Below are 19404 nucleotides of genomic sequence, written 5' to 3'. Positions count from 1 at the left end.
GACTACAAAACAAATCATGCTGGACAGATTGTTTCAGAGTCATCAGTCTCTTAGTGACATTGACAAGTTGGTCGCCTGATGGAGGTCAGAATTTGGCCTTTTGTTGTTTGGTGACGTGTCAAAACTTGAGTTGAATTGTAATTGTGATGAACTTTGGATGCTGCTGAAGTGAAGTCATGCAGTCGAACCGGTTCTGTTAAAACAAGTTCACATTGTTCTGTCACACTGGCGCTGAAAGAACCTCACCCTTATTAATGTGTCTGCCTGATTTAGAAACTGCACTGACTGATCATCTAATACAGCCAGAAAAAAATGTAAAAGAACTGTTCACTACTGTCCTTAATGTACGTTACAGTTGAACTAATGAGGCTGCAACTTATTTCTCTGGAGGACGGAACTTGCCAAAATAAAAAATAAATGAATAAATAAATGACTCAAAAAAATAAATAAATAGCATATAGCCAATTTATGCACTTTGACCCATGCTCTGACTCCATGACACACGTTGAGTGACAGACCCCTCATTTGCATAATGAGGCAGAAATGCATAAAGAAATGTATAAGGAAAAGAATACAGAAATAAATAAGTTTGAGGAAATAAATAAGGGGTGAAATGCAAAGAGAAAATTGTGCATAAATAAATACATTAAACAATAAACATAATATAAATAAAAAATAAATGCAAAAATAAATGAATAAATAAAAATTAAGTGCAAAAATAAATAAATACATTCTAAAAATAAATACATAGATAAGTAAAAGGGAAAATTGAACTGAAGAGTAAATAAATAAATATGGGAATTAATACAAAGATAAATAAATAAAGAAGCGAATTAAAACAAATATCAATTTATGTCACATTTGATCAATTAATTAATGGCTACATTCATTTTCAATATTATTTTTGCTACATTTAATGACATATTTATTTATTTATTTATGGAGTCATTTATTTATTCATGCATTTATTGTGTATTTTGGCAGGTTCTGTCCTCCGTACAGTGGGCGCTATATTGACCGAGAAAGTGAAATTCTAAGGAGCCGTGCCAGCAGTGCCTACATGTACCAGGATGCATTGCACGGGAGCTTCTGAGGCCCAGAGGGTCCCCACCAGCCATACCCTCTTGCACAGCTAATGCAGCCTCAGCTTCTCTCCGCTGCCTTCCTTCGGCAGTATACTTTGGCTCTAATAAATACTGCTGAATATCCGAGTCAGCTAAAACACGGTAACATGTTTTTGTTTTATCAGCTTCTCTGTCTTCTAGTTTTGTGTCAAAGTCCATGTTGTCTCACTGCCTGGTTGGCTGGTGATCAGAGACAGAACAACACAACCACCTGGTGACATCACAGTGAAACAGAAATAACTACGGATAAACACTAGATGACGACGTAGATGAAACACACATTTCATATTTCTATCTGAAGTGGAAACATTCAGGATTTTATTTATACAATTGCAGCAAAGACATTCCAACCTATAAAACTGTACTACACTAGAAACTGATTCGGTTTAACATTTGATATTCAAACAAAACAACTCGTAATGTATTATACATAAAAATGAATAAATAAATGTTACTGATATAACGCATCTCAGTCATGGTGCAGCAGTGTGAACAACTTCAAGTGTGCACTCGCTCAGTGGAGTATTTAAGGTATTTAATATATAAGGCGATCATACATCATCCGTTATGGAGGCTTTAAATGTTCATAACAAAGAAAATGATACATTATAAACTAAAAAAAGACAACTTACTCTAACTGCAGTATTTCTATTCTGATGTTGATAAGAAAATGACTGAAACATAATGATCTTAAACTATTATACACCACTAGTGATACTTAGAAAACACTTAACTTCTGAGTATCTCTGCTCCTTATGTGTGACACAGTGGAAAACCTCATTAAAATAATTAAAAAACAATACTAAACTGTTTACAATGAGAGGAAAAGCAGAGACAACGTTAGTTTCTTAATCACCGGCATCACAAAAAAATCTGAACACAAAAATAAGACAAACTGAGTGACAAAGTAGAATTAAAATCATTTTCATCGGTACAGTTTTCACATTATCTATTTCAGTTCTCCTGATTGACTATTCATTAAGGGTCAAATACAATAAAATAGCATTAGATTAAAAGAGATGGAACCAACTGATTGCTGTACTGTATGTGTGTTATCATCATCCTTAGTATCCAAAATCACTGCAGCCTCTGTCGTCGTCATCCACGTCTGGTAAAATGTTAATAGGCAATTCATCTCTATTGCTAAAGTATGGAAACAGCTTCTCAGTGATAGTGCATGTGAAGGTGTGTATGTGTGTGTTAGTATCAGGATCAGAGAACGACAGTTTTCCTCTGTTCCAGTCCAGATTGACTCTGATCCTCTGGAGCTTCTCCATCACTGGGAGGACGACTGGTTTGACTGATGGAGGGAAGGCTTTATATTTACCATTAGATAATCCTATTCTCCAGATTCCAGACTGTATCTTCCATTTCCTCCCTACAGACTCTGCTGCCACACCCAGAGACCAGCATGTACTGTCTCCAACCTCAACGTCCCAGCTGTGAGTCCCTGAGTTAAAGCCCTCAGAGCCCAGGACAGGGTGAAAGTAATCAAACCTCTCCGGGTTTTCAGGAAGTTTCTGTTTCTTTCCTCGTCTCACACTGGTCAGATCTTCAGACAGGATGAGGTCTGGATCAGCGGTGTTAGGGTCCAGAATCACAGGAGTGTAGGAGACCATGTCCTTCATCTTGTTCCAGATGTTGAAGGTGAGGTTGCCCAGGTGTTTGGCCTGGTCTATCAGAGCTCCTGAGAGCAGCTGTGGATCCTCCAACAGGGGGCGCTGCTGGACTCTTTCCACTGCAGCCTTGTAGTTGTGCAGGAATGAGACGTCTTCAGCTCTCAGCTCGTCCTCTGTTGCTCTAACTGTGTCCGAAAGAGCTGCTATCTCTCTGCTCAGAGCCTCCATCTTCTCCTTCATCACCTGACTCTTCTGCTCCTCTTCCTCCCTCAGTGCAGCCATCCTGGCCTCCTCTTCCTCTTCTAGAAACTGGTGAAGCTTCTTAAACTGCTCCTTAATCTGCCTCTCTGCGTGTCGGGCCTGGACCTTCAGGTATTCTGCTGTTTGGTCACAGTTTCCTTTAACTTGTTCCAAGAGCTTCAGTTTGTCCTGTAAGGGCTTCAGGGACTTCTGCAACTCCTCTTTATGATCCTGTGCAGCTTCACTGATGGGTCTGAACCTGTGGTTGTTGTGTGTTTTTGAATCTCTGCAGACGAGACACACCGGCTGCTGATGGTCCAGGCAGAAGAGTTTGAGTTTCTCAGAGTGCAGACTGCAGAGATCCTCTGAACCTCTCTCCGGCCTCACACAGGTTCTTTAACGCCAAGTTTCGAGGTGGATCGCTCCTTGACGACCTCCTCTTACAAACTGGACACTCCTGTATTTGTTTCCCTCCCCACCAGCTCTGCAGGCAGTCTTTACAGAAGCTGTGGCGACACGACAGGATGACAGGATCTTTGAAGATGTCCTGGCAGATAGGACAGGAGAGATCCTCCTCTAGTGCTGAAGCCAATTGCAGAACAATCAAACAGGAGGAAAACCTGCTGTTAGTGATGTTACTTGATGTGCCGAGGCTTCGGAGCGTGTGTCGAGTAATCCAGGAAGTTTTCTGTGAAGCGCGCGTCGAGGCTTGTATGGTTTTAGACCAATGACGTCATTGAAGATGCCCGTAGCCGAAATACAGTTGAGAACTTATTAATCCATGTATAAAAACGAATAATGTCTCCCAGCTATCATTTTCCTTTAGTTACACAAGCACATTCACTGCCCTGTGCCCGCTTAAACCTCTGCCACATTATCTGGAGGATATGTGCCTGTTTTACACTCTTTGACTGACAGGTGGTTTCAAGTCCAGATGAAGTCCAGATGAAGCCTCGAGAGATGAACCCTTTAGTGGACCAATTTGCTGGAGAACTTCAGTTCTTCATGAAGCCTAATCTCGCCATCACTACCTGCTGGTGTGGTTCCCTCCCTCTTTTGGAGCGGTCTCTTGAAGTTACTTTTACTTTTAATCTTTGTTTTTCCTCAACTGGACACGTTAATAATCCAATATCAGTATTCTGTCTTGTAGTTGTCACACACACACACACATACACATACACGCACACACACACACACACACACACACACACACACACACACACACACACACACACACACACACACATACACATACACGTACACACACACACACACACACACACACACACACACACACACACACACACACACACACACACACTGTCCCTGAAAGTGATTCATCATTCTGAGATAAGCGAACAGAAATAGCACAATGACTCCATGTGTGTGTCGACCAATCGGGTAACGACCTCCTGGTGACATCACAGTGATGCAGAACCAGGGATAAACACTAGATGATGACGTAGATGAAACACACACACGTTGAGGATTTCATTTTTTTATTTACACAACCACAGCAAAATAATTTCAACCTTTACAACTATACTTTACTAGAATCTGATTCTGTTTAACATTTGATTTCGTATTTTCAAACGAAACAACTTGTAATGTATTATACATAAAAAGATATATGTAAATGTTTCATACATATACAGATTTCCTTCTTCATTGGTATGCAAATAAAGTTATTCAAAAGAAAAAAATCACAGCAGGTTACACATTGAAAGGTTATCCTACATCATCCGGTTATGGAGGCTTTAAATGTTCATAACAAAGAAAATTATACAAAAACAGAAACTAAATCACTCAAACTGCCTCGACAATAAAGAACATTATAAACTAAAAAAGACAAGTTACTCTAACTTCTAACTGTTTAAATTAACTTGCGTGTAAATACTCCACAATCTAAAAATGCTACTCCTTTTGTGTGACCCAGTGGAAACCTCCTTAAATAATAAAATCAATACTAAACTATTTACAATTAGAGTTCGGAAAATTCTCCGAAGACTTTAAAGCTCTTCTCCCCTCTAGCTGTGATGTCACGCGCTCTAGCTCTGAACATTACATCCAATACACACCCATTATAAACTCAGAAAAAGTCTGAAAACAGCATAAAACTTAAGCTGTGATAATTCAAAGACTGTAAAAGACATCAGAAATCTGAATGTAAGTTTAATAGTCCAATAGTCTTGTAACCCGTTTAAAGTTTAAATGGTGTCTGTAGCTGAAAGTATGCGGGAGCAGTAGCATTTCAAAGTGGAGTATGTTTAAGAGGATTTGAAGATTTTCTCCATTGAGGTCCATTGTAAAAGCTTAATATTTTAAAAAGTATAATTGGTGGAGAAAAAAAGTTGAATGTCAACACTAATGACTACGGAAGCCCTGAAAGGCAAGCGAGAACATTTATTTTTAGGCAGATTTTTACAATTTTTTCTTTTCCTCTAAGAAAAAACAGGTGAAAAAGTCAAAAATGTAGGCAGATTTTTCGAAGTCACTTTTTTTCTTTTCCTTTTAGGGAAAACAGATTGTGTTTGTTGTTGTAATACTTGCTTCGACCACCAGAGGGCACCACTACTACTTTCTAAGTAGCATTCAGGTTTTCTTCCGGTTGAGATTTAATTTCACCATGCACTCTAAACACAAGGTCTGTACAGACGTTTCAACGGCATTGTGTTGCTAGGCAACAGAAACTTTGAAAAATCAGCCTAAATTTTTTTCCACCTGTTTCCCCTAAGAGACAAAAAAAAAGTAAGTTAGAAAAATCGGCCTAAAAAAAATTGTCTCGCAAAAAATCTTGTAAAATCTTAATAGTCGTCATCCACGTTTGGTAAAATCTTAATAGGCAATTCACCGCTATTGCTAAAGTATGGAAACAGCTTCTCAGGGAAAGTGTGTGTGAAGGTGAGTATGTGTGTGTTAGTATCAAGATCAGAGAACGAAAGCAATCCTCTGTTACAGTCCAGATTCACTCTGATCCTCTGGAGCTTCTTCGGCACTGGGAGGACGATTGGACTGCTTGATGATGGGAAGCCTTTATATCTACCTTTACAGAATCCTATTCTCCAGAGTCCAGACCATGTAATCCCTTTCCTCTGGACAGACTTGTTTGCCACACCCAGAAACCAGCATTTACTGTCTCCAACCTCAACGTCCCAGCTGTGAGCCCCTGAGTTAAAGCCCTCAGAGCCCAGGACAGGGTGTGAGGAGTCAAACCTCTCTGGATTATTAGGAAGTTTCTGTTTGTCTCCTCGTCTCACACTGGTCAGATCTTCAGACAGGATGAGGTCTGGACTAGCAGTGTTTGGGTCCAGAATCACAGGAGTGTAGGAGATCATGTCCATCATCTTGTTCCAGATGTTGAAGGCGAGGTTGCCCAGGTGTTTGGCCTGGTCTATCAGAGTTCCTGAGAGCAGCTGTGGATCCTTCAACAGGGGGCGCTGCTGGACTCTTTCCACTGCAGCCTTGTACTTGAGCAGGAATGAGACGTCTCCAGCTCTCAGCTCGTCCTCTGTTGCTCTGACTGTGTCTGAAAGAGCTGCTATCTCTTTGTTCAGAACCTCCATCTTCTCCTTCGTGACCTGACTCTTCTGCTCCTCTTCCACCCTCAGTGCTGCAATCCTGACCTCCTCTTCCTCTTCTAGAAACTGGTGAAGCTTCTTAAACTGCTCCTTAATCTGCCTCTCTGCGTGTCGAGCCTGGACCTTCATGTGTTCTGCTGTTTCATCATAGTTTCCTTTAACTTGTTTGAAGAGCTTCAGTTTGTCCTGTAAGGGCTTCAGGGATTTCTGCAGCTCCTCTTTATGATCCTGTGCAACTTCACTGATGGGTCTGAACCTGTGGTCGTTGTGTGTTTTTGAACACACGCAGATGACACACACCGGCTGCTGATGGTCCAGACAGAAGAGTTTGAGTTTCTCAGAGTGCAGACTGCAGAGAGTCTCTGAAGATCTCTCCAGTAAGACGGCCTCACACAGGTTCTTTAACGCCAAACTAACAGGTGGATCGCTCCTTGACGACCTCCTCTTACAAACTGGACACTCCTGTATTTGTTTCCCTCCCCACCAGTTCTGCAGGCAGTCTTTACAGAAGCTGTGGCTACACGACAGGACGACAGGATCTTTGAAGATGTCGTGGCAGATAGGACAGGAGAGATCCTCCTCTGGTATGGAAGCCATTGTGTTTGTAAAATGCTGAAAACAAAGCAGGCAGACAGCAAACTGCAAATCAGTCAGTCTGGCTTTTTATTCTATCAACTAGAGAGTTAACTGTAGTTTCCTTCTGTGGTGGTAAACTCACATTCAGTGTGTGAAGTCAGCAGCGGTTTGGAGCAGCAGTATCCCAGTTGTGTCCTCTCTCAGTGGAGGTTGTGAGTTTACTATCAAGGCAAACGTCACTCCGTCTGTTTCTCTACAAGTGGAAAATGAAACTTTGCGTTTCCTGAGTTGTTTCCAGTGAGTCAAGCGAAGGGGTGGAACTTCATATGTTGTAAATGCTCAGCTGATAACTGTGCCAGAGCAGAGGTTCATCTTGTGGCTCCAGGTGGGTGAGGTGCATTAGACTTGTACTGTAATGTGTAATCACAACCTACCTGGTTTGACTCCCGTCGGATCTTTGTTTCATGTTTTTCTCCCGTCATTTCCAGTCTGCTTATCACCAGAGACTACAAAACAAATCATGCTGGACAGATTGTTTCAGAGTCATCAGTCTCTTAGTGACATTGACAAGTTGGTCGCCTGATGGAGGTCAGAATTTGGCCTTTTGTTGTTTGGTGACGTGTCAAAACTTGAGTTGAATTGTAATTGTGATGAACTTTGGATGCTGCTGAAGTGAAGTCATGCAGTCGAACCGGTTCTGTTAAAACAAGTTCACATTGTTCTGTCACACTGGCGCTGAAAGAACCTCACCCTTATTAATGTGTCTGCCTGATTTAGAAACTGCACTGACTGATCATCTAATACAGCCAGAAAAAAATGTAAAAGAACTGTTCACTACTGTCCTTAATGTACGTTACAGTTGAACTAATGAGGCTGCAACTTATTTCTCTGGAGGACGGAACTTGCCAAAATAAAAAATAAATGAATAAATAAATGACTCAAAAAAATAAATAAATAGCATATAGCCAATTTATGCACTTTGACCCATGCTCTGACTCCATGACACACGTTGAGTGACAGACCCCTCATTTGCATAATGAGGCAGAAATGCATAAAGAAATGTATAAGGAAAAGAATACAGAAATAAATAAGTTTGAGGAAATAAATAAGGGGTGAAATGCAAAGAGAAAATTGTGCATAAATAAATACATTAAACAATAAACATAATATAAATAAAAAATAAATGCAAAAATAAATGAATAAATAAAAATTAAGTGCAAAAATAAATAAATACATTCTAAAAATAAATACATAGATAAGTAAAAGGGAAAATTGAACTGAAGAGTAAATAAATAAATATGGGAATTAATACAAAGATAAATAAATAAAGAAGCGAATTAAAACAAATATCAATTTATGTCACATTTGATCAATTAATTAATGGCTACATTCATTTTCAATATTATTTTTGCTACATTTAATGACATATTTATTTATTTATTTATGGAGTCATTTATTTATTCATGCATTTATTGTGTATTTTGGCAGGTTCTGTCCTCCGTACAGTGGGCGCTATATTGACCGAGAAAGTGAAATTCTAAGGAGCCGTGCCAGCAGTGCCTACATGTACCAGGATGCATTGCACGGGAGCTTCTGAGGCCCAGAGGGTCCCCACCAGCCATACCCTCTTGCACAGCTAATGCAGCCTCAGCTTCTCTCCGCTGCCTTCCTTCGGCAGTATACTTTGGCTCTAATAAATACTGCTGAATATCCGAGTCAGCTAAAACACGGTAACATGTTTTTGTTTTATCAGCTTCTCTGTCTTCTAGTTTTGTGTCAAAGTCCATGTTGTCTCACTGCCTGGTTGGCTGGTGATCAGAGACAGAACAACACAACCACCTGGTGACATCACAGTGAAACAGAAATAACTACGGATAAACACTAGATGACGACGTAGATGAAACACACATTTCATATTTCTATCTGAAGTGGAAACATTCAGGATTTTATTTATACAATTGCAGCAAAGACATTCCAACCTATAAAACTGTACTACACTAGAAACTGATTCGGTTTAACATTTGATATTCAAACAAAACAACTCGTAATGTATTATACATAAAAATGAATAAATAAATGTTACTGATATAACGCATCTCAGTCATGGTGCAGCAGTGTGAACAACATCAAGTGTGCACTCGCTCAGTGGAGTATTTAAGGTATTTAATATATAAGGCGATCATACATCATCCGTTATGGAGGCTTTAAATGTTCATAACAAAGAAAATGATACATTATAAACTAAAAAAAGACAACTTACTCTAACTGCAGTATTTCTATTCTGATGTTGATAAGAAAATGACTGAAACATAATGATCTTAAACTATTATACACCACTAGTGATACTTAGAAAACACTTAACTTCTGAGTATCTCTGCTCCTTATGTGTGACACAGTGGAAAACCTCATTAAAATAATTAAAAAACAATACTAAACTGTTTACAATGAGAGGAAAAGCAGAGACAACGTTAGTTTCTTAATCACCGGCATCACAAAAAAATCTGAACACAAAAATAAGACAAACTGAGTGACAAAGTAGAATTAAAATCATTTTCATCGGTACAGTTTTCACATTATCTATTTCAGTTCTCCTGATTGACTATTCATTAAGGGTCAAATACAATAAAATAGCATTAGATTAAAAGAGATGGAACCAACTGATTGCTGTACTGTATGTGTGTTATCATCATCCTTAGTATCCAAAATCACTGCAGCCTCTGTCGTCGTCATCCACGTCTGGTAAAATGTTAATAGGCAATTCATCTCTATTGCTAAAGTATGGAAACAGCTTCTCAGTGATAGTGCATGTGAAGGTGTGTATGTGTGTGTTAGTATCAGGATCAGAGAACGACAGTTTTCCTCTGTTCCAGTCCAGATTGACTCTGATCCTCTGGAGCTTCTCCATCACTGGGAGGACGACTGGTTTGACTGATGGAGGGAAGGCTTTATATTTACCATTAGATAATCCTATTCTCCAGATTCCAGACTGTATCTTCCATTTCCTCCCTACAGACTCTGCTGCCACACCCAGAGACCAGCATGTACTGTCTCCAACCTCAACGTCCCAGCTGTGAGTCCCTGAGTTAAAGCCCTCAGAGCCCAGGACAGGGTGAAAGTAATCAAACCTCTCCGGGTTTTCAGGAAGTTTCTGTTTCTTTCCTCGTCTCACACTGGTCAGATCTTCAGACAGGATGAGGTCTGGATCAGCGGTGTTAGGGTCCAGAATCACAGGAGTGTAGGAGAACATGTCCTTCATCTTTTTCCAGATGTTGAAGGTGAGGTTGCCCAGGTGTTTGGCCTGGTCTATCAGAGCTCCTGAGAGCAGCTGTGGATCCTCCAGCAGGGGCTGCTGCTGGACTCTTTCCACTGCAGCCTTGTAGTTGAGCAGGAATGAGACGTCTCCAGCTCTCAGCTCGTCCTCTGTTGCTCTAACTGTGTCCGAAAGAGCTGCTATCTCTCTGCTCAGAGCCTCCATCTTCTCCTTCATCACCTGACTCTTCTGCTCCTCTTCCTCCCTCAGTGCAGCCATCCTGGCCTCCTCTTCCTCTTCTAGAAACTGGTGAAGCTTCTTAAACTGCTCCTTAATCTGCCTCTCTGCGTGTCGAGCCTGGACCTTCATGTGTTCTGCTGTTTCATCATAGTTTCCTTTAACTTGTTTGAAGAGCTTCAGTTTGTCCTGTAAGGGCTTCAGGGATTTCTGCAGCTCCTCTTTATGATCCTGTGCAACTTCACTGATGGGTCTGAACCTGTGGTCGTTGTGTGTTTTTGAACACACGCAGATGACACACACCGGCTGCTGATGGTCCAGACAGAAGAGTTTGAGTTTCTCAGAGTGCAGACTGCAGAGAGTCTCTGAAGATCTCTCCAGTAAGACGGCCTCACACAGGTTCTTTAACGCCAAACTAACAGGTGGATCGCTCCTTGACGACCTCCTCTTACAAACTGGACACTCCTGTATTTGTTTCCCTCCCCACCAGTTCTGCAGGCAGTCTTTACAGAAGCTGTGGCTACACGACAGGACGACAGGATCTTTGAAGATGTCGTGGCAGATAGGACAGGAGAGATCCTCCTCTGGTATGGAAGCCATTGTGTTTGTAAAATGCTGAAAACAAAGCAGGCAGACAGCAAACTGCAAATCAGTCAGTCTGGCTTTTTATTCTATCAACTAGAGAGTTAACTGTAGTTTCCTTCTGTGGTGGTAAACTCACATTCAGTGTGTGAAGTCAGCAGCGGTTTGGAGCAGCAGTATCCCAGTTGTGTCCTCTCTCAGTGGAGGTTGTGAGTTTACTATCAAGGCAAACGTCACTCCGTCTGTTTCTCTACAAGTGGAAAATGAAACTTTGCGTTTCCTGAGTTGTTTCCAGTGAGTCAAGCGAAGGGGTGGAACTTCATATGTTGTAAATGCTCAGCTGATAACTGTGCCAGAGCAGAGGTTCATCTTGTGGCTCCAGGTGGGTGAGGTGCATTAGACTTGTACTGTAATGTGTAATCACAACCTACCTGGTTTGACTCCCGTCGGATCTTTGTTTCATGTTTTTCTCCCGTCATTTCCAGTCTGCTTATCACCAGAGACTACAAAACAAATCATGCTGGACAGATTGTTTCAGAGTCATCAGTCTCTTAGTGACATTGACAAGTTGGTCGCCTGATGGAGGTCAGAATTTGGCCTTTTGTTGTTTGGTGACGTGTCAAAACTTGAGTTGAATTGTAATTGTGATGAACTTTGGATGCTGCTGAAGTGAAGTCATGCAGTCGAACCGGTTCTGTTAAAACAAGTTCACATTGTTCTGTCACACTGGCGCTGAAAGAACCTCACCCTTATTAATGTGTCTGCCTGATTTAGAAACTGCACTGACTGATCATCTAATACAGCCAGAAAAAAATGTAAAAGAACTGTTCACTACTGTCCTTAATGTACGTTACAGTTGAACTAATGAGGCTGCAACTTATTTCTCTGGAGGACGGAACTTGCCAAAATAAAAAATAAATGAATAAATAAATGACTCAAAAAAATAAATAAATAGCATATAGCCAATTTATGCACTTTGACCCATGCTCTGACTCCATGACACACGTTGAGTGACAGACCCCTCATTTGCATAATGAGGCAGAAATGCATAAAGAAATGTATAAGGAAAAGAATACAGAAATAAATAAGTTTGAGGAAATAAATAAGGGGTGAAATGCAAAGAGAAAATTGTGCATAAATAAATACATTAAACAATAAACATAATATAAATAAAAAATAAATGCAAAAATAAATGAATAAATAAAAATTAAGTGCAAAAATAAATAAATACATTCTAAAAATAAATACATAGATAAGTAAAAGGGAAAATTGAACTGAAGAGTAAATAAATAAATATGGGAATTAATACAAAGATAAATAAATAAAGAAGCGAATTAAAACAAATATCAATTTATGTCACATTTGATCAATTAATTAATGGCTACATTCATTTTCAATATTATTTTTGCTACATTTAATGACATATTTATTTATTTATTTATGGAGTCATTTATTTATTCATGCATTTATTGTGTATTTTGGCAGGTTCTGTCCTCCGTACAGTGGGCGCTATATTGACCGAGAAAGTGAAATTCTAAGGAGCCGTGCCAGCAGTGCCTACATGTACCAGGATGCATTGCACGGGAGCTTCTGAGGCCCAGAGGGTCCCCACCAGCCATACCCTCTTGCACAGCTAATGCAGCCTCAGCTTCTCTCCGCTGCCTTCCTTCGGCAGTATACTTTGGCTCTAATAAATACTGCTGAATATCCGAGTCAGCTAAAACACGGTAACATGTTTTTGTTTTATCAGCTTCTCTGTCTTCTAGTTTTGTGTCAAAGTCCATGTTGTCTCACTGCCTGGTTGGCTGGTGATCAGAGACAGAACAACACAACCACCTGGTGACATCACAGTGAAACAGAAATAACTACGGATAAACACTAGATGACGACGTAGATGAAACACACATTTCATATTTCTATCTGAAGTGGAAACATTCAGGATTTTATTTATACAATTGCAGCAAAGACATTCCAACCTATACAACTGTACTACACTAGAAACTGATTCGGTTTAACATTGATATTCAAACAAAACAACTCGTAATGTATTATACATAAAAATGAATAAATAAATGTTACTGATATAACGCATCTCAGTCATGGTGCAGCAGTGTGAACAACTTCAAGTGTGCACTCGCTCAGTGGAGTATTTAAGGTATTTAATATATAAGGCGATCATACATCATCCGTTATGGAGGCTTTAAATGTTCATAACAAAGAAAATGATACATTATAAACTAAAAAAAGACAACTTACTCTAACTGCAGTATTTCTATTCTGATGTTGATAAGAAAATGACTGAAACATAATGATCTTAAACTATTATACACCACTAGTGATACTTAGAAAACACTTAACTTCTGAGTATCTCTGCTCCTTATGTGTGACACAGTGGAAAACCTCATTAAAATAATTAAAAAACAATACTAAACTGTTTACAATGAGAGGAAAAGCAGAGACAACGTTAGTTTCTTAATCACCGGCATCACAAAAAAATCTGAACACAAAAATAAGACAAACTGAGTGACAAAGTAGAATTAAAATCATTTTCATCGGTACAGTTTTCACATTATCTATTTCAGTTCTCCTGATTGACTATTCATTAAGGGTCAAATACAATAAAATAGCATTAGATTAAAAGAGATGGAACCAACTGATTGCTGTACTGTATGTGTGTTATCATCATCCTTAGTATCCAAAATCACTGCAGCCTCTGTCGTCGTCATCCACGTCTGGTAAAATGTTAATAGGCAATTCATCTCTATTGCTAAAGTATGGAAACAGCTTCTCAGTGATAGTGCATGTGAAGGTGTGTATGTGTGTGTTAGTATCAGGATCAGAGAACGACAGTTTTCCTCTGTTCCAGTCCAGATTGACTCTGATCCTCTGGAGCTTCTCCATCACTGGGAGGACGACTGGTTTGACTGATGGAGGGAAGGCTTTATATTTACCATTAGATAATCCTATTCTCCAGATTCCAGACTGTATCTTCCATTTCCTCCCTACAGACTCTGCTGCCACACCCAGAGACCAGCATGTACTGTCTCCAACCTCAACGTCCCAGCTGTGAGCCCCAGAGTTAAAGCCCTCAGAGCCCAGGACAGGGTGAAAGTAATCAAACCTCTCCGGGTTTTCAGGAAGTTTCTGTTTCTTTCCTCGTCTCACACTGGTCAGATCTTCAGACAGGATGAGGTCTGGATCAGCGGTGTTAGGGTCCAGAATCACAGGAGTGTAGGAGACCATGTCCTTCATCTTGTTCCAGATGTTGAAGGTGAGGTTGCCCAGGTGTTTGGCCTGGTCTATCAGAGCTCCTGAGAGCAGCTGTGGATCCTCCAACAGGGGGCGCTGCTGGACTCTTTCCACTGCAGCCTTGTAGTTGTGCAGGAATGAGACGTCTTCAGCTCTCAGCTCGTCCTCTGTTGCTCTAACTGTGTCCGAAAGAGCTGCTATCTCTCTGCTCAGAGCCTCCATCTTCTCCTTCATCACCTGACTCTTCTGCTCCTCTTCCTCCCTCAGTGCAGCCATCCTGGCCTCCTCTTCCTCTTCTAGAAACTGGTGAAGCTTCTTAAACTGCTCCTTAATCTGCCTCTCTGCGTGTCGGGCCTGGACCTTCAGGTATTCTGCTGTTTGGTCACAGTTTCCTTTAACTTGTTCCAAGAGCTTCAGTTTGTCCTGTAAGGGCTTCAGGGACTTCTGCAACTCCTCTTTATGATCCTGTGCAGCTTCACTGATGGGTCTGAACCTGTGGTTGTTGTGTGTTTTTGAATCTCTGCAGACGAGACACACCGGCTGCTGATGGTCCAGGCAGAAGAGTTTGAGTTTCTCAGAGTGCAGACTGCAGAGATCCTCTGAACCTCTCTCCGGCCTCACACAGGTTCTTTAACGCCAAGTTTCGAGGTGGATCGCTCCTTGACGACCTCCTCTTACAAACTGGACACTCCTGTATTTGTTTCCCTCCCCACCAGCTCTGCAGGCAGTCTTTACAGAAGCTGTGGCGACACGACAGGATGACAGGATCTTTGAAGATGTCCTGGCAGATAGGACAGGAGAGATCCTCCTCTAGTGCTGAAGCCAATTGCAGAACAATCAAACAGGAGGAAAACCTGCTGTTAGTGATGTTACTTGATGTGCCGAGGCTTCGGAGCGTGTGTCGAGTAATCCAGGAAGTTTTCTGTGAAGCGCGCGTCGAGGCTTGTATGGTTTTAGACCAATGACGTCATTGAAGATGCCCGTAGCCGAAATACAGTTGAGAACTTATTAATCCATGTATAAAAACGAATAATGTCTCCCAGCTATCATTTTCCTTTAGTTACACAAGCACATTCACTGCCCTGTGCCCGCTTAAACCTCTGCCACATTATCTGGAGGATATGTGCCTGTTTTACACTCTTTGACTGACAGGTGGTTTCAAGTCCAGATGAAGTCCAGATGAAGCCTCGAGAGATGAACCCTTTAGTGGACCAATTTGCTGGAGAACTTCAGTTCTTCATGAAGCCTAATCTCGCCATCACTACCTGCTGGTGTGGTTCCCTCCCTCTTTTGGAGCGGTCTCTTGAAGTTACTTTTACTTTTAATCTTTGTTTTTCCTCAACTGGACACGTTAATAATCCAATATCAGTATTCTGTCTTGTAGTTGTCACACCACACACCACATACACATACACGCACACACACACACAACACACACACACACACACACACACACACACACACACACACACACACACACACACACATACACGTACACACACACACAACACACACACACACACACACACACACACACACACACACACACACACACACTGTCCCTGAAAGTGATTCATCATTCTGAGATAAGCGAACAGAAATAGCACAATGACTCCATGTGTGTGTCGACCAATCGGGTAACGACCTCCTGGTGACATCACAGTGACTGCAGAACCAGGGATAAACACTAGATGATGACGTAGATGAAACACACACACGTTGAGGATTTCATTTTTTTATTTACACAACCACAGCAAAATTAATTCAACCTTTACAACTATACTTTACTAGAATCTGATTCTGTTTACACATTTGATTTCGTATTTTCAAACGAAACAACTTGTAATGTATTATACATAAAAAGATATATGTAAATGTTTCATACATATACAGATTTCCTTCTTCATTGGTATGCAAATAAAAGTTATTCAAAAGAAAAAAAATCACAGCAGGTTACACATTGAAAGGTTATCCTACATCATCCGGTTATGGAGGCTTTAAATGTTCATAACAAAGAAAATTATACAAAAACAGAAACTAAATCACTCAAACTGCCTCGACAATAAAGAACATTATAAACTAAAAAAGACAAGTTACTCTAACTTCTAACTGTTTAAATTAACTTGCGTGTAAATACTCCACAATCTAAAAATGCTACTCCTTTTGTGTGAACCCAGTGGAAACCTCCTTTAAATAATAAAATCAATACTAAACTATTTACAATTAGAGTTCGGAAAATTCTCCGAAGACTTTAAAGCTCTTCTCCCCTCTAGCTGTGATGTCACGCGCTCTAGCTCTGAACATTACATCCAATACACACCCATTATAAACTCAGAAAAAGTCTGAAAACAGCATAAAACTTAAGCTGTGATAAATTCAAAGACTGTAAAAGACATCAGAAATCTGAATGTAAGTTTAATAGTCCAATAGTCTTGTAACCCGTTTAAAGTTTAAATGGTGTCTGTAGCTGAAAGTATGCGGGAGCAGTAGCATTTCAAAGTGGAGTATGTTTAAGAGGATTTGAAGATTTCTCCATTGAGGTCCATTGTAAAACTTTAATATTTTAAAAAGTATAATTGGTGGAGAAAAAAAGTTGAATGTCAACACTAATGACTACGGAAGCCCTGAAAGGCAAGCGAGAACATTTATTTTTAGGCAGATTTTTACAATTTTTTCTTTTCCTCTAAGAAAAAACAGGTGAAAAAGTCAAAAATGTAGGCAGATTTTTCGAAGTCACTTTTTTTCTTTTCCTTTTAGGGAAAACAGATTGTGTTTGTTGTTGTAATACTTGCTTCGACCACCAGAGGGCACCACTACTACTTTCTAAGTAGCATTCAGGTTTTCTTCCGGTTGAGATTTAATTTCACCATGCACTCTAAACACAAGGTCTGTACAGACGTTTCAACGGCATTGTGTTGCTAGGCAACAGAAACTTTGAAAAATCAGCCTAAATTTTTTTCCACCTGTTTCCCCTAAGAGACAAAAAAAAAAGTAAGTTAGAAAAATCGGCCTAAAAAAAATTGTCTCGCAAAAATCTTGTAAAATCTTAATAGTCGTCATCCCGTTTGTAAAATCTTAATAGGCAATTCACCGCTATTGCAAGTAGGAAACAGCTTCTCAGGGAAAGTGTGTGTGAAGGGGAGTATGTGTGTGTTAGTATCAAGATCAGAGAACGAAAGCAATCCTCTGTTACAGTCCAGATTCACTCTGATCCTCTGGAGCTTCTTCGGCACTGGGAGGACGATTGGACTGCTTGATGATGGGAAGCCTTTATATCTACCTTTACAGAATCCTATTCTCCAGAGTCCAGACCATGTAATCCCTTTCCTCTGGACAGACTTGTTTGCCACACCCAGAAACCAGCATTTACTGTCTCCAACCTCAACGTCCCAGCTGTGAGCCCCTGAGTTAAAGCCCTCAGAGCCAGGACAGGGTGTGAGGAGTCAAACCTCTCTGGATTATTAGGAAGTTTCTGTTTGTCTCCTCGTCTCACACTGGTCAGATCTTCAGACAGGATGAGGTCTGGACTAGCAGTGTTTGGGTCCAGAATCACAGGAGTGTAGGAGATCATGTCCATCATCTTGTTCCAGATGTTGAAGGCGAGGTTGCCCAGGTGTTTGGCCTGGTCTATCAGAGTTCCCTGAGAGCAGCTGTGGATCCTTCAACCAGGGGGCGCTGCTGGACTCTTTCCCACTGCAGCCTTGTACTTGAGCAGGAATGAGACGTCTCCAGCTCTCAGCTCGTCTCTGTTGCTCTGACTGTGTCTGAAAGAGAGCTGCTATCTCTTTGTTCAGAACCCTCCATCTTCTCCTTCGTGACCTGACTCTTCTGCTCCTCTTCCACCCTCAGTGCTGCAATCCTGACCTCCTCTTCCTCTTCTAGAAACTGGTGAAGCTTCTTAAACTGCTCCTTAATCTGCCTCTCTGCGTGTCGAGCCTGGACCTTCATGTGTTCTGCTGTTTCATCATAGTTTCCTTTAACTTGTTGAAGAGCTTCAGTTTGTCCTGTAAGGGCTTCAGGGATTTCTGCAGCTCCCTCTTTATGATCCTGTGCAACTTCACTGATGGGTCTGAACCTGTGGTCGTTTGTGTGTTTTTGAACACACGCAGATGACACACACCGGCTGCTGATGGTCCAGACAGAAGAGTTTGAGTTTCTCAGAGTGCAGACTGCAGAGAGTCTCTGAAGATCTCTCCAGTAAGACGGCTCACACAGGTTCTTTAACGCCAAACTAACAGGTGGATCGCTCCTTGACGACTCCTCTTACAAACTGGACACTCCTGTATTTGTTTCCCTCCCCACCAGTTCTGCAGGCCAGTCTTTCAGATGCTGTGGCTACACGACAGGACGACAGGATCTTTGAAGATGTTCGTGGGCAGATAGGACAGGAGAGATCCTCCTCTGGTATGGAAGCCATTGTGTTTGTAAAATGCTGAAAACAAAGCAGGCAGACAGCAAACTGCAAATCAGTCAGTCTGGCTTTTTATTCTATCAACTAGAGAGTTAACTGTAGTTTCCTTCTGTGGTGGTAAACTCACATTCAGTGTGTGAAGTCAGCAGCGGTTTTGGAGCAGCAGTATCCCAGTTGTGTCCTCTCTCAGTGGAGGGTTGTGAGTTTACTATCAAGGCAAACGTCACTCCGTCTGTTTCTCTACAAGTGGAAAATGAAACTTTGCGTTTCCTGAGTTGTTTCCAGTGAGTCAAGCGAAGGGGTGAAACTTCATATGTTGTAAATGCTCAGCTGATAACTGTGCCAGAGCAGAGGTTCATCTTGTGGCTCCAGGTGGGTGAGGTGCATTAGACTTGTACTGTAATGTGTAATCACAACCTACCTGGTTTGACTCCCGTCGGATCTTTGTTTCATGTTTTTCTCCCGTCATTTCCAGTCTGCTTATCACCAGAGACTACAAACAAATCATGCTGGACAGATTGTTTCAGAGTCAATTCAG

The 19404-nt window shown here is 40.9% G+C and overlaps 2 protein-coding genes and 2 pseudogenes across 2 annotated transcripts; all 4 read right to left on the bottom strand.

Annotated features, from left to right (window-relative positions):
- Nucleotides 1-1675: 1675 nt before the first annotated feature.
- On the bottom strand, nucleotides 1676-4725 carry LOC141778393 (nuclear factor 7, ovary-like; annotated as a pseudogene).
- Nucleotides 4726-5787: 1062 nt separating this feature from the next.
- Nucleotides 5788-7418, bottom strand: LOC141778381 (E3 ubiquitin-protein ligase TRIM35-like). Its single transcript, XM_074652612.1, has one exon. It carries the CDS (start codon nucleotides 7156-7158, stop codon nucleotides 5788-5790), a length of 1371 nt encoding a protein of 456 aa, XP_074508713.1. The 5' UTR covers nucleotides 7159-7418.
- Nucleotides 7419-9053: 1635 nt separating this feature from the next.
- Nucleotides 9054-11484, bottom strand: LOC141774743 (nuclear factor 7, ovary-like). Its single transcript, XM_074647552.1, has one exon. It carries the CDS (start codon nucleotides 11222-11224, stop codon nucleotides 9830-9832), a length of 1395 nt encoding a protein of 464 aa, XP_074503653.1. The 5' UTR covers nucleotides 11225-11484; the 3' UTR covers nucleotides 9054-9829.
- Nucleotides 11485-13381: 1897 nt separating this feature from the next.
- LOC141778372 (E3 ubiquitin-protein ligase TRIM39-like) lies at nucleotides 13382-18035 on the bottom strand (annotated as a pseudogene).
- Nucleotides 18036-19404: the final 1369 nt, after the last annotated feature.

The sequence above is a fragment of the Sebastes fasciatus genome, chromosome 1 (genome assembly GCF_043250625.1).
Source record: "Sebastes fasciatus isolate fSebFas1 chromosome 1, fSebFas1.pri, whole genome shotgun sequence".
Lineage (NCBI taxonomy): Eukaryota > Metazoa > Chordata > Actinopteri > Perciformes > Sebastidae > Sebastes > Sebastes fasciatus.
Note: the sequence above shows the minus strand (reverse complement) of the source record. Positions and strands in the feature narration are given on the sequence as shown.

Excerpts from the sequence above, each read along its gene's own strand:
- LOC141778381 (XM_074652612.1), bottom strand. The coding sequence starts at position 7,158 with ATGGCTTCCATACCAGAGGAGGATCTCTCCTGTCCTATCTGCCACGAC.
- LOC141774743 (XM_074647552.1), bottom strand. The coding sequence starts at position 11,224 with ATGGCTTCCATACCAGAGGAGGATCTCTCCTGTCCTATCTGCCACGAC.